This window comes from Cheilinus undulatus, linkage group 11 (assembly GCF_018320785.1).
Source record: "Cheilinus undulatus linkage group 11, ASM1832078v1, whole genome shotgun sequence".
NCBI classification, from domain to species: Eukaryota; Metazoa; Chordata; class Actinopteri; order Labriformes; family Labridae; genus Cheilinus; species Cheilinus undulatus.
The window spans coordinates 5,184,928-5,208,552 of record NC_054875.1 but is presented as its reverse complement, the minus strand read 5'-3'; the positions used below and the strand labels follow the sequence as shown (position 1 = coordinate 5,208,552).

The window sequence follows — 23,625 nt, the reverse complement described above, 5'->3', positions numbered from 1 at the left end:
TGAAGTTTGTTCAAAAAAATTTGAATTATGCTCCAACGGCTGATGCCTTGAAAAATATTCTGAGTGTCATTTGCACTAATATTTAGGAAAACAAGAGAAAAATGTCATTTGCATAATAATGTGGAACGTGGTCTATTCTATGAGATATATGACGTGCAAAGCATTATCATAAACTGACAAAGATACAACAGCAGTAATATAGAATAAGCATGGTGGTGGCATGACCAATAAAGCAACATTAAATGCCTAAAATGCAACAACTAGATGAAAAGTGGTCTGTAGGTTGTGCAGTGCTTTGAAGAAACAGCTGTCTTACTATAAACTTGACTTTTTTGGGTGTCAAACTCCCGTGTTTGTGCTGAGTGTTCCTCTCTAATGGAGCGGATCATGTCGCTGCTACTGCTCTACCCTCAGACTGTATGAAATCATTTCCAGCATACATCAGCAGCTTCACTGATTGTATTTCATTTGTGCGCTCTGTGTTCCACATTTCTTCATTCTCATCAGTCTAGCTCAAACTTTCTTTTTGGTTGTGTTTGTGCGGTTTTGAAAAATAAGGCCAGGTTTTCTGCAAATGCCAGAGTCTTTTCTCGATTTTTCACTGTCTCTAAGTTAGATCTAATCAGCAGCTAAAGGTGTCTTGCTTCACCATCCCTGGCTAGCTACATTGATTTATTGAAGTGGACGAGTGCTGTTAGTTGTTGGCTTTTCCCCCACAGGGAACACATGACACCAGTAACTTTAAGTCTCTATGTTTGTTTCATTCGCCTCCTTATTATCTCTCTGGAAAATGTATGAGCAAGCAGAGAGTCTGTGACATTTAACAAGCTCTCTGTGCTTTATTAAGTTTGATAAATAAACAGAAATATTCAGGTACTATATCAATATAAACTCTCGTCTCTGGGAGATAAGATAGTCAACTTTCTCATGCACAATCCTTTATGGCAGGGGTCATCAAGTATCTTTGCACAAGGGCCAGACTTAGTCTGAGCAGAAACTCTGGGGGCCGGACTTTCAAATACACAAAAATTAAATAAATATTTTGGTCTTTTTAACATATTTGTATCTTCTTTGAAAACGCAGGACTTTTTAAGGCATTACCAGTGAGATCAGTCCCTGTTATCTATCATGCAGCAGGCCTGACAACAAAACTGTCTCAGAAAATCCCAGACAAGGGGCCCTGCACAATCGTGATTTAGCACCAGTATGAACTCATTTTAACCCCTTTTTTCCTCTTTAACACAATTTTTGCCATTCTTTATCCCCTTTAAACCACTTTTCCTTTATGTTTTATCCCTTTTGTGCCACTCTTATCCATTTTTGCCACTTTTCTTCTATTTCTGCCAATTTTAACCTCTCTTACATTTTTTCAACAATAGTTGCAACTTTTAACCAATTTTTGCCACTTTACACCCACTTTTGCTATTCTTTAACCCCCTCTTGCAACTTTCCTGCCAGTTATTTCCCTTGTGTGCCACTCTTTAACACTTTTTCACTAATTTACCAGGCTATGTTTGCTGTATTTTTGCCACTTTTAACCCATTTTTGATACTTTTTGCCTCTTTAACCAAATTTTTGCCATTCACTAATTCCCTTTGTACCACTCTTTTATCAATTTTTGACACTTTTCTTCTATTTTTCCCCATTTTAACCCATTTTCATTACTTTTTTGAACTACTTTTGTCATTTTTTTAACCAATTCATGATACTTTTTGCCCCTTTTCCCCCTCTTTAACTTATTTTTGCCACCTCTTTTCCCCTCTTTATCTGGTCATTTTTCCAACATTTCTGCCAGCCTTAACCCTATTTCTAAATATCTTCTAATTATGACAGTAAATTTCTGTAAAAACAGATCACATGTTAAGGCATTTCAAACATGAATTGTTTGTGGGGTGAATTTAACAGCTGCAGATATTTAAAGCCAAAGGATACTCTTAAAACCACAACATCTTCTTTTCCTCCTTTTCTGAATTTAATGATCTTTCGGGGGCCGGACAGGAACCTTTGGGGGGCCTGATATGGCCCCCGGGCCGCCAGTTGATGATCAGTGCTTTATGAAAATCCTCCAATAGAGAGTGGTTATTTTTTGGTTTTTGCCAAGCTGGACACACTAAAGAGTATCTCTGTCCATGCTATTCTTTGCACTCACATAATGGGAAGCTGCTTTTACTTTTAGAGCGGTGGATGGTTGGCAATAGCAGCTGAGCTGGCAGCTAGAAATGCATGCAGAAATAGCCACTCGATCTTCAAAGCTATCTTTGTCAAATAATGGTGCTAGTGGCTTCAACAGACTACAGCTGCTTCAGCCCAGAGAGAGAGAAATCTGGAAACTGCTGTAGGCATGTTTTTACTGATATACAAAAGGGAAGAAAAGGCTTATAAAAATGGTGAAATATCCCTTTAAAGGAAGCGTATCTGAAAGAGCTGCTCTTTCTTTCAAAAGCCAACAACCTCTGATTATTTTCGTATGTATGTTGTTGCACAATAAGCGTATTATTCCAGGATTGAAGGTAGAAAATGACCTTGTGGAGCAGGACGGATGCTTTGAGGTGAAATTATGCAGAACGCCAACATAATAGCATCATCACAAACAATGTTTGGGCTCCGTTTTCATGTTCACATTGTATACGAGCCACTGTCCTACACACTCCAGCGGATAATAAAAGCACATTTCTGTGCCTTGATTAAAGCTACCGAGGCATGTGAGGGATCTTCCTCTGCATTGATCAAGGATAGCAGCTAGGTGAGCTGAGCAGAATAGCCAAGTGGGTAAACAGACACTAATTCAATCAGAGGGGCTCTCAAGTGGGCCTGGAGAGGGTCCATTTTTAAAAATCTCCTGCCGCGATTGGACATCCAATTCCATCAGTGATTGGTCTGTTCATTAATCCTAATTGAGCGAAATAATCGGTTTACTAAGACCAAGAGAGAGAGAAATAACAGAAACAGTGGCGGGGTTACTCTGATTCCACAATGAGGTTTAAAGGCTTAAAGAGGATGCAACATTTTAAAAAATGTCTTTTTTAGTATTTTGCACATAAATATGAGTAGATAAAGTATCAAACAACCTGTAAAATGCAAAATAAGCCGACTCAGTCCTTCATCTGAAGACATAAATCTAATAAATGAGTCATTTTAACAGACGTCTGATATCTCAGAAAGAGTGTGCAACCAAGTATTAATGTGAGGGTGCCAACAACTTTCGTCTGATCCCCTCGCTCCATAACTGTGAAATTATCATTCCCTTTAATACAACAGTTCATATCCAGTTTTCAAAATGAGTCAAAATCATCACAATTATTTTTTTTTTTTTTAATTGTTCAGCCCTAGTCTAATTGAATATTGTGTTGGTTATAGTTTAGAATAAATTTTTGTTTGTTTTTGTTGGGAAAATACATGAGATGATCTTGAGAAATAACTGCATATTAAATCACAAAATTGTGCTCTAAGGACTGAAGTTTTAGGTTTAAAATACATTTAAATATCTATATTTGACAAAAGTTATTTTAAAAAATTGATATATATCAGATATCAGCAAAAATCCAGTATCATGCATGCCTAATTTTACTTGCAAGGGCAGGAGCAGTGAGAACTTGGCATAAGCTGCACTCATACTGCCTGCAAAGACCAACATGTCTTCAGGCCACAAACACACCCACAGGATCTAAGAGTGAGAAAACTGGACTTTTATTTTCCATGCATCCACATCCAGCCAGCATGTCCATGCGGGTCCCATATGGGTTTGATCACTGGCTCCCAACCTGGGGCCCGGGACCCCTAAGAGGGGTTGCAAGGCTTTGTCTGCTCTGAGGCTGCTAAAATTAGATCTGCAAATATTGACTTAAACCATGAAAAAGAAACTATTAAGTAGTTTATACAAAGATATTTAGACAAGAAAAGCATGCACAGGCCTTTTTTAGGGTTTTATTAGTAAAACATTTAATGTCTATGTAGATTTTTCATGGCAGTGTGTAACTTTTTCCTCTCTTTGGGTCCTGGGGGGTCTCCACTTTTGTTAAGTATACATATAAGGGGGGCTCCAAGTAAAAATGGTTAGGAAACACTGGGTTAGATGCAGGCTACAATATGGGCCCCATATGGGTTTGTCCATGTGTTCCATAGTGGCCCCACCTGTGACTGCCCATAAGATACCCATATAGGCCCCGTCTTTTGTTACTGCACATGTTTACCACTAGTAGGATCTATCTTGGATCTCTAGATGGGGCCTGTATGGGACTCATGTGGGGTTTTTCCATTACAGCTTTAGGCCACGTCGAGCCAAACCAAGCCGTGCTGATTTGCATTTCCATCAACAGTTTAACCGCGCTGAGCTGCGCTCACAGCAGGCCAGCTCCACCTTCAAGAGCACCAAGCTGACGTCGAAGTGCTTCGCAGGGTCTGATTTGCTGGGGGATTTACCCACTCTGCTACTGATAACCCCTCCGAGATCAATTTTCACCCCATGGGGAGACGGGGGAGAAACGTTTTATCCCTGCCTCTGCTCCAGCCGTCCATAATTCTGTTACAGCGGTGTCAGCATTCACTGTATGACTTAAATATTTATAACACAAGACCAAAACTGAGATTTTTGTGCATACTACAGTCCGATATGCGCACGGCTTCTCACTTCTCACACTGCAGGAGATGCTCGTAACATTTCGCCCATGACGGAGTCTGCCTTTAATTTATTAACTGGCGCTAGTAAAGCATGGCGTTTTCACTGCCAAAATCCAAAAATAAGATTGTGTTCATTTTCTGCTGACCCACAAAGTAATTATAATGAGATTGTTCTTTAACTTATATGCAGGAAAATCCTGTCATTTTGATGATCAACGTGAATTATTGTCTGTTTACTGACCGCAGATAGAGAGAGTGAGAGAGGGAGGGAGAGCAAGTAAAAAGAGCAGCTCGCAGTGCTGTCGTAGTTAGATTTTTTTTGCTTTAAAACGATGTAAAGTTACTCAGACCAGAAAGTGTAGAGAGATCAAGGAGGGCTCAAAACACTGCGTCATCAGACGCGCCCTCAAACGGGTAGCTGCCAGCTGCACCGGGCTGCCGTGCCGAGTCAAACCAAGTCGAGCCGAGCCGCGCCATGTAATGGAAAAGTCTCAATGGTCTGATCCACACTTGCAGTTCACGTGGGCAATCACAGGTGGGGCCACCATGGAGCCCGCGGACAAACCTGCAAGGACATGCTGGCTGGGCAGAGGGGAAAATGCCTTATTCATGTAGTTTAACCATCTTATCCACGATTTCTGCATCAGTCTCGAGGGACATAGTGCAGGACTGGCCCCCAAATTCCAAAACTACAGAGGAGGGAAGTCAAGGTCGGTTTCTTCATACATTAAATACAAGCTTATGACTTCTGCATACTGTCTTGCATACATACTCCTCTTATGTAGGCTGGTCACACAACAGCTGACTAGATGATTTGAAGCCTCTTAAACCAGGTTATCCCCTCTGATGACCGGTGGGGTCCTGCCTCCAACAGAATACCCATACCCAGTCAGAGAGAGTTAACTGGGCAGCGTCACACCTATACCTTCCTTTTAGCCAGGATTTCACTCATTCTTGTTTTTTTTAATTTTTGCTGCAACTGTAAAGCACATCGGGACACCCAGGCGAGGACTTTAAACACCCCCCTCTTGTTTGATCTGGTGTATGTGCACTATGCCCATCTCTTCATTGGTAAATGAGAACATGAACACTTTGCTGAAAAGAAGGGCACCTTATTTGCATTTAAAGAGACATATACCAACTGAGCGCTCTGGTAAAAAGGCTGTTAGGAGCTGGTTTACACAGGGTCAAAAACCTCCTCTGATGCTGAATCCATTTTATATTTTGACCAACGCACAGATGCTTCAATTAGACTACAGGGGACTCGGTTTAAACATGGAAAATAGCTTTAATAAGTCACCTTTAATGTATGGAAATTAAGAGGTAAATTATTCAGATATCATAAATAGTGAAGAAAAAATGTAAGAATACTCACACATCAAATCTTAGGTTTTGCTTCTCTTCAAAGAAGAAATCCAGGACGAATTTCCGGACAAAATCTGGATTCCGTGTGTTGTCGATTACCTCCGTTCTGCCAAACTAGAAAAACAGAAGACAGAAAAAAGTGATGGCGATAGCATTAGTGACTAATGTTTCTATATATATATGATCTTCTTTGTGTAATTCGTACTTTGCTATTTCACTCTGAGGTTCATTGTACTTTGTGCTGAAGCTGTGTCCCCAGAGAAATCATACCGCTACATTAGAGCCAGCCCTCCACCCTCCACACCAAAAGAGACCCAGTCCCAGCCTCCCACCTGGGCCCGCCTGTCTCTCCATCTCCCTGACAATCACACCAGTAATCCCCCAGATTGGACTGCCAGCCTCGCCTCCGGGGCCCGACCCAACAGCACCGTGTAATGAGCTATTGATCTTGGCACTGCCTCACCTCAGCCTCAATACCTCTACTCATGTCTTTAGTGCCCAGTGCACATAATCCGTGCTATCAACCCAGTCCCCAGCCGATCCATTACCACGGCGGCGCTGGGCTGACTGGTGGCCGTCAGAAGCTACCCGTCTTATCGATTTAGAGGGAAAATCCCCTGATACTTCCTTGTAGTGTTTCTATTTTTGAGCCTGGAGGTTTGGGTTTAAAACCCCTCTCAGGGGTGGTTAATGAGTGCTAGGGCATTGTGGGAGAAGGCTGAGGAATGGCCTTTTTATCAGGAAGATGTTTTTTTTGTTGTCTTACACTTGACAGAGCACTTGGTATGACATTTATTGGTTTTTGTCTTGGATTGTCTGCGTCATATTTTCAAATGGATCAATAAATGTAACGTCTATCTAGTTTGCCTCTCTCTGGCTCATAAACTTTGATTAAATGTTTGTCCTCCTATAAATCTCTGAGCATTTATTTGGAGTCAGATAAATAAATGACACAGTAATGCAAATGATTCCAAGAGGATCTGGCTGCAGAGCATTATGGCGAGGTGTTTAGGGCTCATCTGTTGCAGACGTCTACAATGGAGCGACCTCCACCATCGGGTGTGTCACACATTACCCAAGCCGGGACAGGATTGACGTACTGAATGACTTATATTTGCAGCTAGCTGTCTGTCTAGAGTCAGTGGCTGTTTCTCACAACAGCAGAGTTTAATGAAAAAATCAGAAATTTATTTAGGAAGGTAACTTTAATTTAACACACTAAAAACTAAGGAAAACCTAAGGGGGGTTAGGGTAGGGGCACCTGACCCTAAAGGTTAGGGTTAGGGTAAGGGGGAGGGGGATAAAAGACTCGTCTCCTCGACCGAGCATGCCTCTTTCAAACTCTATAAACTCCAAAACTTTGAATAGAAACACACCCAAAATGCTGCTGGGATTGAAATTACTCATGTCCGCCATCTCCTGGAAATGTCCTTTAAAAAATTCCTGGATCCAGACGGTGATCAGGATCAGTCCCAAAATCTAATCAGTTCTTCCTTATGCCATTTCTGACATTTCCTGAAAATTTCATCAAAATCCGTCCATGACTTTTTGAGTTATGTTGCTAACAAACAAACAAACAAAACCACCCTATCATAAAACCTCCTTGGCTAAAACCAACTAAATAACTAAAACTATAATTCAAAAATCATTTTAGTTAACTGGAACTAAATAAAACTAATCCTTACCAAAAAGATGAAAACTAACTAAAACTGTATAGTGCGCTTACAAAACTAACTAAAATAAAATAAACAACTTCTACCATGGGTAAGGTCGCCCCATTGTAGAGGTCTGCAGAGGCCAAACCAAAGAGAACATTTTAACCCTTTTCACCCCTTTTTCTCCCTGTTTTGTCTGATTTTGACCCATTTTATCCTCATTCTGTATTTTTTTTCACCTCTGTCATCCCATCTCTCCCACTTTAAACCCCTTTGGCCTCTTATAAAACCACCTTTTGACCATTTTAATCATGTTTCACTACTTTTTTCCATCTCTGTTTCCTATTTTTATCACATTTTTGCAACTTTCCACCTATGTTGTCTCCATTAACCCTTTTTTACCACTTTCAACACATTTCACAACTTCCCGCCATCTTTTTACAGTTTACCCATTTTTGCCTAACTTATTGTATATTGCCACCATTCAATGTGTTTTTTCATGATGTGTGCTGCTAACCTCTTGGCCAGGTCACCCTTGTGAAAGAGATCTTGATCTCAATGGGTTTTAATCTGGTTAAATTAAGGTTAAATAAAAAAGTAAATAATAAACCCATTTTTGCCAATTTTAAAGGAGACATATTTTAACCCTTTTAACACAGGTTTATATCGGTCTCAGAGGTCCCTAAAACATGCCTGTGAAGTTTGTTGCTGACAAAACACACCAGTACTGGATTTTTGCATGTTTAAAAACTCTGTTTCAGTCCTGCTCAGAACGAGCTGTTTCTGTGCCTGTGGCTTTAAATGTTACTGAGCTGTCTGACTCCGCCCCCTGACCACGCCTCTCTCAGGAAATGGATGTGGATGTCCTGAATTACTCTCGAAAGAAGGATCAGGAGAGGAGGGCGGGACTTTTTCTAAGCAGGGAGGGCCAACTGAACCTGGGGGCGGGGCTAACTCCCCACATGACATCATGCGGGGAAAATCTGAGAACGGCTCGTTTCAGCACACATTTTCTGAAAGGTGTGTGGGTGGGTTATTGGCTTTGTACTACCGCATTAAATACATTAAAAATATGTGTTTCTTTGATAAGAGTGGTTAATATTCAGGTAAAATCAATAAATAATATATGTTTATCACAGCTTAACTTTACAATGGACCATGATTTTCTGTTTTTATCCCCCCCACATGGATGGACCCCATAAAGCTCGCCATTTTATCCCCTTATGGTTGGACTTGTCTAATACCATGTATCAAAATGGCTTTTTTCTCTTTGTTTCCAGAAAAGATCACAAAAAAATGCAGTTTCAAACGCCCCTGTGCACAGGACTCTATTCCTGATAAACAGCATGAAAATGGTGTTGTCTGAGCAACTGTGAGCAGCCACTGTTGGTTTGTGCAGAGCCTATAAGTGGTCAAATCTGCCCGAAGAAAAAAAAGGTTCCATCACAAATCTCTACTCAGGAAACAGGCATAAAAGAAGCACAAAGAGTCTTCACACAGAGGACTAAAAAAAGCAACACTCCACAGTGATGGCAGGGAGACATCATGTTAGACCTTCAGGATAAAAACAGGATAACACACGTGCTGTTTGTTCAGGCTGCATCAAAAAAAAAAAAAGATATATTTACATGTTTTTCCCTTCATGAACACCCTCCAACTTTTAGACTCCATATATCCTTCCTAAAAATCCAAATATTATGTCAAAAGAAAACAAAGCATTAATCAGGTTTACGGTGGAGCCCACATGTCGCTCCAGGTGTCAATATGTGCTCAGCTGACAGCGAGATGTTTACTCTGCTGATTGCGTTGCGTTCACGCAGCGTTTCTGATTAAACCCTGCCACATGGAATGAGAAGGTGTGAGGCGTCTTGGAGCGGAGGGGGATCAGCGTTGGCGAAGCCCTCACTGTCACATTAATGTTGACTTAGCGTTTGTAAATGGGTAAATACACAGACGGGGGAACAGGATGTCATAGGCAAATTAGACGAGGTAAAACAAGGGGAAGAGATTACGGGGCAATGTGTCGGTGTGGCGGAGAGATAAACTGGAGAAAAAGTGAAGAGGAGAAGGAATGTGAAGTGACAGTAATGAATGGAGGGTCATGTAACCCCAACTTAAAAAAGAGTGACAGGGGGCGAGACAGCAAGACAGCGAGGGGAGCAGACGGTGCATACTGGATGAGAATGAAAAAGTAATCTCAGTTTTTTCTACAAGCTATTTGCCATGCTGTGGAAACTTTTTCTAAATCTAGATACCTGTTATGTTGAGAGCTGACAGAGTTAAGGCATTAATCGCTTATAGATTAATGCACAAAATCAATGCATTGATTGGATTAATCACATGCAGTTTTGTCCGCTGTACCTTAGCAGGGCTGCAGCAGGAGGACACCAATAGTGGATTCCTACACATTGCAAGTTTTTCTTTTCCAATGTTGAGATAACAGAGTTACTTCTGGGTCTTTTGGGATTTTTTATCTGCACTAGCATTGTTTAATTTCAACACAAAACGGATGTGTAATTGCAAACACATCCTCGGTGTCAGCTGCCACCCTCTCAGTTAAAATCAGTTGAACTTATGGGACAGTGCTGCATTCGTCCCTCACTGACCAATTAAAAAGAGGAGGGGGCGGGACTTCTTTTACCACTTTGGTGGCATGTAAGTTAAACAAGTGCAGGTAAAGTTATCTGCATTGCAGACATTACTCCTTTTAAGTTTCATACATATTAACACCCTCTTCACTTGTTTTCGGTTTATGTTGCAGCCTGATGCTTTTTATATGCTCTCCCATTAATCTACACTCAGTACCCATCATAAAATAGTAAAAAAGAACTTTAGAGTCTTTTTTCTACACCTTGATTGGAGTCCACCTGTGCTAAATTAAAATGATCAGAGCAGAAACCAAGCCATGAGGTAAGAGGAGCTGCAGAGCTACAGAGACAGGATTGTTGACAGGCACAGATCTGGGGAAGGCTGCAAAAGCATTCTTGCTGCATTGTAGATTCTCCCATTTGAGAATTGTGGAGGCCGCTGTGCTCTTGGGAACCTTCAGTGCAGCAGAAATGTTTCTGTAGCCTTCTCCAGTTCACTGCTGCGCAACAATTCTGTCTCTGTGCTCTGCAGCTCCTCTGACCTCACGGCTTTGTCTTTGCTCTGATATCATTGTCAGCTGTGAGGCCTTCTACAGAGAGGTGTGTGCCTTTCCAAGTACCGTCCAACCAGTTTAATTCAGCACAGGTGGACTCTAGTCAAAGTGTAGAAACATCTCAGTAAAGATCCAGAGAAATGGGAGGACCCTGAGCTACTTTTACGATGCACTTATGTATGTTTTTTTTTTTTTTTTTTTTTTTTTTTTTGGTGCAATAATATATGCATAAACACATCTGTTAATGCTAATTATGTGCAATAGGGATATGTGCAATAATACTAGCCCTTTAACTAACCAGGCCAAGGGTGGTGTGCAAGTTCCTTTTTAAGCACACTTATGATCATGTGCAATATATCAGCACACTAGCACTTTAGCACTAAAGCACTTTATCGTCTGCTTTACGCACTTTATCTGCAACGGTCACTTTATTTCTGGTATGTCCTAAGGCAAGTATCATTATATTTGGGTCCTTGTATTTTATTGTACTGTCCATGTTGTCTGGTTTTGGTGTTGTATGATTTTTATGTAGATTTTTAATGTACTCTTTGTTGTATATACCATCAACCTGCCAGGGATTACAGATGGAAACTAGCCTATGGCTACAATCTGGCACATTTACATGTTCATGTCCATTAATGTGCATTGTCCCACATTACAAAGAAAGAAAGAAAGAAAGAAAGAAAGAAAGAAAGAAAGAAAACTGATGTCAATGTGATATTTCAGTTTTTTTTTAATTCTTAGAATTTTGCACAAAGAAAAATCCAAAGTTCATTCCAATTTTTTTTCATGATGGAGCACTGAGTGTAGATGAAACCTTTGCCTACTGAGTCTAAAAAATGGCGATTTGGACATATTTTGTTATTTTGGCTGTAAAATAGTCAGGAAATGCCCTAAGTCTGAGAGCTTTGGTTCCTTTTCCCAGGAGTACTTGAACTTGACTTTTCATCATCTGTTAATGATTATTGCACATTATATGGAATTGTCAGCAGTTTAAAAGAAGAAAACAACAAAAACAGATTTGTTTTTCATGGCTTTTATGAGAAGAAATTTTGTTATTACTCATGAAGTTTTGATTTGAGATTTGAAATGTGAACCTATACATGTTTAGAACAATCACCAGTCATTTTTGAGTCTAGGACTCTGGGTGTGCAAAACACAGTGCAAAAGATAACTATATACATAGGCGAATATTAGTGCAAATAAAGGTGGAAAAATGAATTCTCAACATTCTCAAGTAACATATTGTTATTGCACATGACAGACACGCACAAATGCCACTATCTAAAACTATTTGAAAACAAAACACCACTCTCACTCGCTCTCCTTTTACTCTCTTCCTTCACTCTCCTTTTCTCACTCGTCTTCTGCCAAAGCTATTGTTTTTGCGGTGCTGTTCGACATTACCGTAATATATATACCACACATCATATATTGCTGGAAAGCACAGATTCTCAGCTCTCTGTCAGCGTTGGAATTTTTTAGATTGAGCAAACTTTCGAGGAGTTATAGTGTTGAGAATCTGTGTAGTGGTCTCATGATACTTCTGGTGTTTTGCTATGAATGCCCACGTCCTATGGTTGCGAGTACCGTAATGAACCATATATGTGCGCATGCCCAACATTCTCAATAATACTCCAGGCATATAAAACACAGTGCCGGCGCCGGCTCAGTAGGTAAAGGGTTAAGGAGAACAAAAATGATTTTTACAGGCTGTTGCATCAGGCTGCAACATAACAAAATTGAGAAAAGTGAAGGGGGTCTGAAAATTTTCTGAATGCACTGTAGATCCTGGGGATGGGCCCTGGGGTGTTTAACTGTAAGATCTCAGAATTAGTCATTAAAGAAAAGGGCAGTAATGGGAGTAATATGCTCTCTAATTTTTGTTTTAAGTTTTGCAGCTGAATTTTGCACCATTTGGAGTCCATTTATTTTCTGATTGCTTATGTTTAGTCACCACTCATCACACTTATAAATCATCCATTGTTTTCATGCAACTTAACTTGATGTTGATGACGAGTTAAAAAGGAAATCTTTCCATATATACACGTCTAAGTTACCCCAAACATTATGCAACACCATGGTCACTCTGGTTTTTGAAGATGCATTATAAATAAAGTCTTTACTATGACATGTGAAACATGTGCACTTATCCACAGATATTTAATGACTGATAAGAAAAGATGTTGACTTACCTCCCTCCATTCCTTGGTTCCTACAGCCTGTAAATACAACACTACCACTGGAAGGAGAGGAGATGGAGACGACCACGGAGCCAAAGGGAAAGCATGAAAAAATACAGAAAAAGCAGAAAAATGAGTTCTGATAGTTTCACATGTCTGCACCTGCAGCACACATATCAAAACACTGGGGTTAGAAAATCAATGTGACCGGCATCTGTTTTCATTAGATCTCCTCTAGCTTGAAGCAAAGTCAATAATAGCTGAATTAAAGCCATTACACCAATCTGAGACTGAAATAATCAGGACAATTAAGGGATTCCAAGTAAATTTAATCTAGGAGGCAGAGTAACTTTTCACCAGTTTATCCAAAAGCTGTTCTGTGTAAGAGGCATTCCAGGAACTAGAAGAGGCACATCTGAAAACAGTTAACAGAGCAAGGTTTCATTCATTTGTGATACAGTTTCCAGCTTCATAATTGCAAATTTAAATATTATGAGATTATTGTTCGAAATTTGTGAGGAAAACCCAGAAATTCAGCCTACAATGGTGATGATTATCAGCCTGACTGACTCTGCTGGAGATAAGAGGAGAAATGGAAAATACTTTTGGACCAACAGCTTCCTAAAGACCCAAGGCTGCGTTCTCGCCACTTCTCTCCTGATGCTTTGTCATCTTTAGTCAATCTCAGCTGCAGTAAAGAGGCTCAGAACCAAATGTTGCACCAAAAACTTCTAAGTAAGGAGTCCACATGCCCTCGGATGGCAGGAGAAATCTGTTTAAGCACAGCAGGAGGAAAGATTGAATTATGTAAAGCACCAATGCATAATTCTTATTCTGCTCGGATGGCAGGTTAATCTACTCAGGCAAACACAAACATCAACCTCCTGACTTATTTAAATGTCAGTCGTTTTACATTGTTTTTGACACAGTCCACAAAGGATCCATTGAGTTCCACTTTTCTGAGGTCTAAAATCAAGAATAAGGCCACTGCTGCTGCTGATGATGATGATGGTGATGATAGTGATGGTGATGATGGTGATTAGAGGAGCTGTTTTTAAAGCCTGACTAACCCGATCACCCTCCTAAAAGCTGAGATCTTCCTAAACCACTTTTTCCTTTCCGTTTCTGATTCCGATACCAAGGTGTAGGGTATCGGCCAGTACTGAGTACTGATTCGGTACTGGTACTGATACTGAACTTCCTGGACTGACTGTGCAGACTAGCAAATTATTTTAGACCTATATTTGACTCAGAGCATGCTGGTGTGGATTTAATCATGAAAGTCCCAAAAAGTCACACGAGTTCCAGGCTCGCTGAAAATGCTGCCCAAGGGATTCAAAGGCATCAATAGTGACAATGGTAAGGTACAACAGCTCGCTTCAAGAGGCAAAACAAGCACGAGGCAACGATTTATGGTTCAAGAGTTATTTAAGTTTTGATAAACTATGTCACTTCTTGTCATGACGACAGCGCCGGTCTGGAAGTCATTTTAACAATTACATTGAGAGAAAAAAGTCACACAGCCCCAGTGAGTCCTTTGGTTTTTCTTCGCAGCTCTAAAAACAGTAGCTTGTGCATGCAGTGTTTTCTGGCAGCAAAGAAGAATTGATGTCCGGCTTATAGCACTAACATTTAGCATGGCTAACAAAGCTAAATATAAAGCTAAACCAAGCGGTATCAGATCGGTGTATAAACTCGTGTACTCGCTGATATCAATACCTGAATTCTAAGCAGAATCTGATGTATTTCCAATACTGGTATTGGAATTGGAACAACTCTACCTAAAAGTCAAGGATTGAGGTCTGTTTTTTAAATAAAGGTCACACTAACCACCTACAATTCCACATTCACATACTGATGGAAAAGGCTGCTCTGTAAAGAGTCCATCAGTATAATAGACAAACATATTTAACCATTTTTAGACAAGTCTATATTGGTCTCAGAGGTCCCAAAAACATGCCTGTGAAGTTTGCTGCCGAAAAACACTCCAGAATTGGATTTTTGCATGTCTAAAACCCCCTCTGTTTCAGCCCTGATCAGAACGAGCTGTTTCTGTTTCTGTGGCTTTAAATGTTGATGAGCTGTCTGACTCCGCCCCTCTCAGGAAATGGATGTGGCTTGATGGATGTGGCTCTCCTGATCCTCCTCTTAGCTGCCAGCTGATCAGAGGATCAGGACAGGAGGAAGGAACTTGCTTCCAAGCTGGCAACCGAACTTGGTGGCGGGGCCAACTCCCCACATGATACCTGAGGGGAAAGTCTGAGAATGGCTTTGTTGCATGCTTTAACTCATCCCACTCATACGCATTCACACACCACTGATGCAGTGCTAATCTGGGGTTAAGTCTCAAGCCCAAGGACACGTCAACATCCAACAGAAGCTGGGGATCGATCCCCTTTTAAAAAACAACATCCAACAATTAGAAACTGATTGAACAAAATCCAACATCTCAACCAAGCAGAGGCTGTTATCTTCTTAAATGCCTCACTTTTGTGATTTTCCTTCCATTAATGATTGTGTACATGAAACAGCTGAGTCATTGAAATAAACGGAGAAACTGCTCAAAGGTCGGCATTTTGGAATAACAGAACCCCCCTTCCAGTCTGGCTTTTGGTGAATGGGTTTATTGTTCAGTGTTATCTTCCTAAGGGTAATTTGTCTCCAGAAAACGATGACATGATAAGACAGAACTTTATTAATCCCAAAGGAGATTACAGCGGCACAGAGCACTAAGAATAAAGCTCAGAAGGGTCGAATACAAAGAAAAAAGTCTCTGACAGAATACCAATGGGAGTAGAAGTTGTAGAAATGATCTAAAAAGTCAGCTTTTAACAGAACAATTACCAGTATGACTTATTTTTTTCTGTCAAGATTGATATTGACATTTGTAATATTCAAAACCCAGCATGCCAATATAGAAACATGTTGCAGCTTTCTGCTTCTTACTCTCTTATAAACCCATCTGCTACAGTTTCCCTGCTATCCGTTGTTATCTCATGGGTTAATATGTAGTTGAGAGAAGTCATTCATGGTAGGGTCATCATTTCCAACATGCACATGATTCAAAAGTGTGATTGAGAAACCACTGGGAGACATATCTCTGACTATGTCCATGTTTAAATATAAAAAAAAACCTTTTATAGGTTCAGAGTAGATTTTTGTGCTTAAATGCCAGGTCTACTTTTTAAATGAGTCCCATGTTATGTATATTTTTCCTGAGTATTCTCTCAAAAAAAACAAACAAACTGCTACACAAGGAAGTGTGAACTGTTGGAAGCTGCTTTTCTGTTGTCATGTTTTGTGCTGTTAACTTCTGATAGACCATGATTATTCTCTTCAGCCACCTGCACGTTCTGTCGCCCAAGCTCACCCCTGTAAAGCAGAACTCCATTATCCCTCTACCTCAATAACATCGTGGCCTTTCTAAGCATTTCCAGGTCAAGTAGAGACCAGACATGCTGTTCTTCTCCACCCACTTCTGCAGCTCACAATTTGTTTTGAATTCAGGAAAAACAAAAACTGCATACTGTTGCTTCATAGCAAGGAGGTTCCTGGTTTGCTTCCTAGTCAGGGTCTTGGGGAGCATGTTCCCTGTGCATGTGTGGATTCTCTCTAACTTCCTCCCACCTCCTCCCAAAGGCATGCTCGTTAGGTTAATTGGTGACTCTAAATTGGCTGTAGTTGTCTGGCTCTATATGTCAGCAGTGCGATTGACTGGCGACCAGTCCAATGACAGCTGATAGGCTCCAGTCCCTGGTGATCCCCAACAGAAAGGAAAACAGCACTCCATCAGATTAGGTATGCCAGTTTGGCACTTTGCTTAGCCCTGTACTGCTCTCCTGATGGCCATCATCCAGGCCCCATCTCTCCAGGTTTTCTCTCCAACATCTGGGCCAGCCCACTGGGTCATGGGCACCCAGTTTGATCAGGCCTGGGAAAGCATGGTGCAAGTACCAGAAGCACAGCATCCACCTGCATATCCACCACACTTCCTGTCCCTGCTCTCCAACGCAGGTCATATTGGCCTGGCCAACAATACCCAAAAATGTGCCGAAGACTTGTTGCTGCAAAGCAGTCCAGCCAGCACCTCTGGCCTTCGGTTAACAGCCCAGACACACGAGAGTATGGTAAGAGCAAGCACCAAAAGACTAAGACTTTAATCTGCATGCTCCGATACCGGGTGTACCACAACATCTTGCAGAGGGAACCCATTACCCAGTGTGTCAAAGTCAGTGATTGATCCCAGCCTTGCAGTCAGTGGATTGATGGATTAAACTGCAAAGCAGGTAAACTACTCTACAGCTTCCACGCTCCCACCATTCACAGATTCAATGCTAGCATCCAAGGCATCCCCAAATGCCTGGATCTTTGTTTTGGTCCAACATTTCCACCTCATTATCCAGTCTGCACAGGCACTAGAGAGGACAGGGTTCATCAAGTACATCTGCACAAGGGCCAGATTTAGTCTCAACAGAAACTCTGGGGGCCAGACTTTCAAATATACTAAAATAAAAATAACATTTTGGTCTGATTGAAATATTATTGCAGTAGTATTTGTATTTTCCTTTAAACTACAGGTTAGTCATTACCAGTGAGATCTATTCCCATTATCTAGAATGCAGCAGGCCACAAGGAGACAGGCCTGACAACAGGGTTGGCCGGACCCCTGAAAATCCAAGAGAATGGGCCCTAATTGTCATTAAGCACCAATAGTAACCCATTTTGACACTTTTAACCCCTTTTTGATACTTTTTGCCTCTTTAACCCAATTTTTGCATGATTTAAACCCCATTTAAGCCAGTTCTCCTGCATGTTTTATCCCCTTTGTGCCAGTCTTTTATCCATTTTTGCCACTTTTTAACCCCTTTTATTACATTTTTATCAACAATTTTTGCCATTTGAAAACCATTTTTCCCTCTTTAAACCCATTGTTGATACTTTTTCCCCTTTTTGCCTCTTAAACTCAATTTTTGAAAGATTTTAACCCCTTTAAACCACTTTTTCTGCATGTTTTATCCCCTTTGTGCCACTCTTTTATCCATTTTTGCCACTTTTCAACAACTTTTGCCACTTTAAACCCATTTTTTCCCACTTTAAACCCATTGTTGATACTTCTTGCCCCTTTTTGCCTCATTAACCCAATTTTTCATGATTTTAACTCCTTTTAATCTACTTTTTCTGCTTGTTTATACCACTCTATTATCAATTTTTGCCACTTTTTAATCCCTTTTCTTCACTTCCTTGCACTATTTTTTGTCATTTGTAACCAATTTTTGATACCTTTAGCCCCTTTTTTCCTTCTTTTTGACACATTTTAACCTCTTTTCTCAACTTTTTTTCTGCCAATTTTTGCAACACTTCTGCCAACCTCGAGCATTTTTTAAATATCGACTAATTTTGCCAGTAAATTTCTGTAAAAATGGATCAAATGGTTAGTCCTTCTAAGCTACTTCAATGTTAATTGTTTGTGGGATGGATTTAACAGCTGCAGACATTTAAAGTAAATGGATACTCTTAAAATCTTCTTTACTGAATTTAGCGATCTTTCGGGGGCCGGACAGGAAGCTTTGGGGGGCCTGATGTTGCCCCGGGCCGCCAGTTGATGATCAGTGGAATGGGGTTAAGACACACCAGTGCCTCACCCCAGAATCAACTGGTTAGAAGTCAGAGGTGGCAGACATCAGCTGGATGAGGGAATGTGGGATCCGGCAGAGCTCTAGAACTCTCCAGGGCTCAGAGAGTCAAACATCTTTAACATAGGCTGCAGCCTGCACTCCATACAATGTATTCATTAGAAAGTAAGAAGCATTTTGGTATCAGGGATGAATTTCATATAATGAGGGAGAAAAGCTGTGAAAATGCAGTACCTCTGGCCCTGTCATCCTTATATTTCTGCAGTGAAAAAAGTTAGGATGCCCCTGCTCTGTTGTTTGGACCCCCTAGTGCTACCTAAAACTCTATAGACTTGCTTGACTAACATCATTTTTGTCTTCTGAGAAGTTTCGCCTTGAGCATCCTGCATTAATATAGAAAAAAAACAGGAGCGGCCTGATTTTCAGCCTTTCATTTCTCATGCTGTTGTGCCTGGATCATGCATACTTCATTCCCATGCTTCATAAACTTAACCACTCTAGTTAGAGGCTATTATTGGATGAAATCATAATTGGCCAAGTGTTGCTGTTTGTGTCTCGACGCTCACAAACAGCCTCTGTGAAGTTTGGACATTAGCTCTAATGAACTTCAGACTGTCTCGACTGTCAGACAATTAAAACCACATTTTGCTCCTAATGAGCAATTAACAGAGGGGAGATAACGGAGAAAGGGCAGCAGGCAGCAAACCTGTCGGCTGCTGCGTCTCTGGAATGAAACCATCCTCTTTATTAACCAAACAGGAATCATCACGGCTGCTTACAATGCCGTCATATATCTGAGTTTTACAAGTTAATCAGTGAAAACATGTTGGGCTTTAATAGAATAACAAAGAAGACACTCTAAGGGTTACAGCTGTTCTTTTCAGAGTCATACCCTGGCTCTCTGTCTGGCCTAAACCTAAAATAATGGTGTTCAAAAAGCTCAGTGCACTAGATGTCCCTGTATCTGAGATAAGTCATAGGACTTTAATGTATCCCTCAGGTTTCAGAGTATCAGCGGCGCAGCTCCGCGGCGGATTTCCACTCGTCCGTGTGGAGACTACATCAGTGTCCGAGGACCCTGGCTGATTGCCTGCTTTATGGGAACTGACGGAGAAAGGAAAGAGCCCATCTGTGAAGGCACGGAGCAACTAAATCATGAAGCAAGAGGTGATTCTTTTACACCGTGATCCCGACAGCGGCTACCACTCCTGACAGTAGTCTGGCTGCATGGCGAGTACCTCAGGTGACTCTGGGTATGAATAAATCAGAGCACGGATCGTATAATGTTCTCATGGATTCACGGCTTAACAGTGAGGAGAAAAGGGGTGCTGAGGGGACACGCAGAAGAGACGAATCTACACTCCAACAGGGACGTGCAAAGCATTTAGAGGGGCAGCGATCCCATTCATTCAAAAGGGGGCCGTTACAATGTCTTTGCTGTCCTCTTTGTCCTGGTTTTGCTTCAAAGAGTACCTCTTATCTGACCTTTAGCTAACTTCAGAAATACTTTAATAGAGGTGAGGCATAAAGGAATTACTGTACATCCTTACACTCATGGGAGAGGATATTACAGCTGCTGATGTCAACTAAATACACAGTTGCAAGAAAAAGTATGTGAACCTTTTGGGATTTCTTGGATTTCTGCATAAATTGGTCCTAAAATGTGTTCTGATTTTCATATAAGTCACAACAATAGACAAACACAGTCTGCTTAAACTAATACCGCACAAAAAATGATATGTGTTCATGTTTTTATTGAACAAAACATGTAAACATTCACAGTGCAGGGTGGCATACTTAGAAAATGTCCATGAATAAAGCTGAAACACACCTTAACCTAACATTAGAAATAGTGCTGTTACTTGATTAAAACAAAATTATCAAGTTCATCACATCACTATGCTTTGATTAATCATGATTAATCATGGCATTTTTATTTAAATATTTGAAGTATATTTCATTGTTTTTGATTTTTAAAGGTTGTCATTAGCAAATGTTTTATTTTTATTCTTTTAATTCTATGTACAGCACATTAAAGTGCTGATCTGAGTCCTTATTGATTCCACTATCAATACTTTCTATAGTTTAGTGGAAAGACGAAATAAGGCCAAATATTTAAACTCCAAGTGGTTTTAGCTGAGCAGTGCTTCGGTTAAAAAGTTATGATTCAGTCCGTCACATCTATTGCATATCCCTCAACTGTAAACACATATTCACAAGTTCATTAAAGTTTCTCATCATTAACTACATTTTCCCTTTTTTATGTGACATTTGAACACATCATAACATATAGAATACAGTCGTCTAATCTACTGAGGTTACCTGAACGCATCATATTTTTGGTCCTCAGCTCGTATGGGCAAATCCCATGGCAGGTTAATATTGTTAACAGACAGGACTGTCTCAAAGTTTTGGAGCACTTTTCAGCATTTATCTGAGCAGCTGAAGAAGAAAACTGTCCTGAAGCAGCTGAACAGAGCGGTATGACCATGGCTTGGCCTGTGTTGTTGTTAGCATCTTTGCTAACATTAGCAAAAATGTGCTTTGCCTGAAGGTGGAACTTCAGACTTGTTGTGCTTCAGTAAAGACAGTTCATCTCTGCAGCATGTACCCACAGGTCTGGTTTTATCTTAATAAACAGCTTTTTAAAAAGAAAATCACCATTAAGCAGACCTGGGTCTGTCTCCTCACTCATCACTGCTGGCTGTGTCTGACCCTCTCACCTCTTCACCCCCAGGCACGTAAACATCCACGCTGAGGACTACGGGGGCAAGTTGTGGTCAAACTTAGTCATATGATTTAATTGCTTTATTATTATATTATCTTGTTAAGGTTTCAAGATTAATCACAAGTGTTAACGTGTTAATGTTAACAGCCCTATTAGAAATAAATCAAGAGAAACTAACAACAGTTTCTTAAAAACAAACCAAAAAGTCCTAACAAAGACAGCCAGCTAAAAAAATACAAAACAGTGGCATTATTATGCATTATCATTATGCATGTGATCAGCAAAAACAAGGTCGAATCTACACTAAAGACCAATAATCTCCATTCAGAGGCAATCTAATGATTGTTTCTTGACCTCTAAAAGGAGATATCTAAATGTAAGTGCAGCTCATAAACCATTGAAGGTCAAGCATTTCACCTTAAGCCACAAAGCTGCATCACATTGTGTTGTAAAAAATGTCCCGACTACTTGAAATCAGGGACCGGTAATGTCAAAACCTGTACCTTCACACTACTCCCATCGATACCGCTCTCCATTATCTGGTGCAAAGCTAAACACACCAGAACTTCACTGACAGATTATAGAAGACTACTCTGTTTACTGCTTTAACAACTGAATTAAATACTTTCTAAAAAGTTGATCACAAATCTCGTATGAAAGCCATGAATGAAAACCATAACTACAGATTTCATCATAACAAAGTCGGTAAGGTACAGGACCAAATGTTGGTCGGCACTTTGCCGTGTCATTGATGATGGCCATCGTCCAGGCCTTGGCCAGGCCCATGCCCCGTCTCTCCGGCTGCTCATCAGTTTACCCCTGGTGAGCTGGATCAGGCCTGGAAAAGCGTGCCAGGTGTCCATAGAAGAGCAGCTGCTGCTTCCTTATCCAGACGGTCTTGCCAACGCTGCTCAAAAATATACCAAAGAGAAGTCGTCTTGAAGGAGTCCAGCCTGCGCCTCTTGCCATCAGCCAAAGTCCAGGCCTTACTTAAGTATAGCAAGGCCAGGAGGACCAAGGTCCAAAAGACTAACTTGGGTCTGCACTAATCAAAATAAAGGCACTGATAATATAATCATGTTTACAAAATTGCCATTTAAAAGTTACTTTATTTCAAGATAGGGGTGGAAAATGTCAATTTAAAAATATTTAGACAAAAGATCCAGATCCAGGCATCAAGATAGTTTGAAAAATGTGAAAGCTCATTGGGCTGTAAACATTAGAAACACACCAACCCTTACTGCCAAGTCTGCTGTTGTAGTGTTCTCCACGTCTGGCTTTGGCATGGAGTTTTTTGCAAACTCCGAGCAAGCTTTCGTTGGAGGGCTGCAGTGATGGTTGTCCTTCTGGAACTTTGCCCCATCTCCACACAGGATCTCTGTCAGCTCTGTCAGAGTGACCATCAAGTTCTAGGTCACCTCTCTTGCTGAGGACTTTCTCCAATTGCTTAGTTTGGCTAGGTGACCAGCTCTGGGTAGAGTCCTTGTTGTGCAGCAGGATGAGCAGCAAACCTTCAGTGCAGCAGAACCTTGTTTTGTAGCATTCTCTAGATCTTTGTCTGTCAACAATCCTGTCTCTGAGCTTTGCAGCTCTGCAGCTCCTTTAACCTCATGTCTTGGTTTTTGCTCTGATATCATTGTCAGCTGTGAGGCCTTTTATAAAGAGGCATGTGCTTTTCCAAATCATGTCCAATCTGTTTAATTTAGCACAGGTGGACTCCAGTCAAGGTGTCGTTCAGAGAAATGGGAGGAACCTCAGCTAAATTTCAGGTTCTTCTTGCAAAGGGTCAGAATACTGCCATACAGTCATGGACGAAAGTACAGGCAGCCCTGGAATTTTTCCAGAAAATACACCATTTCTCCCAGAAATTGTTGCAATTACAAATGTTTTTAGTATAAATATTTATTTCCTTTATGTGCATTGGAACAACACAATAAATTTACAAAAAAACTTTTTAAAAAATGGGCTGGACAAAATTGTTGGCACCCTCAACTTAATATTTGGTTGCACACCCTTGGGGAAAAAAAAAAGAATGTGCAACTGGATTTAGATCCGGACTCATTGCTGGCCACTTCAGAACTCTCCAGCGTTTTGTCTCCAACCATTTCTTGGTGCTTTTTGAGGTATGTTTGGGGTCATTGTCCTGCTGGAACACCCATGACCTCAGACACAGACCCAGCTTTCTGACACTAGGCCCTACAATGCAGCCCAAAATCTTTCGACAGTCTCCAGATTTCATCATTCCTTGCACACAGTCAAGGCACCCAGTGCCAGAGGCAGCAAAACAACCCCAAAACATCTT

General features: G+C 40.8%; 1 protein-coding gene across 1 annotated transcript in view; it reads right to left on the bottom strand.

The window, feature by feature from the left end:
- Positions 1-23,625, bottom strand: part of LOC121517593 (copine-9-like) — a 174,811-nt gene that overhangs the window by 108,692 nt on the left and 42,494 nt on the right. The window contains exons 3-4 of the mRNA XM_041799485.1: positions 12,975-13,021; positions 5,993-6,096 (exon numbers count right to left, since the gene is read on the bottom strand). Coding sequence (XP_041655419.1) covers positions 5,993-6,096; positions 12,975-13,021 — 151 coding nt within the window. The remainder of the gene's footprint in view (positions 1-5,992; positions 6,097-12,974; positions 13,022-23,625) is intronic.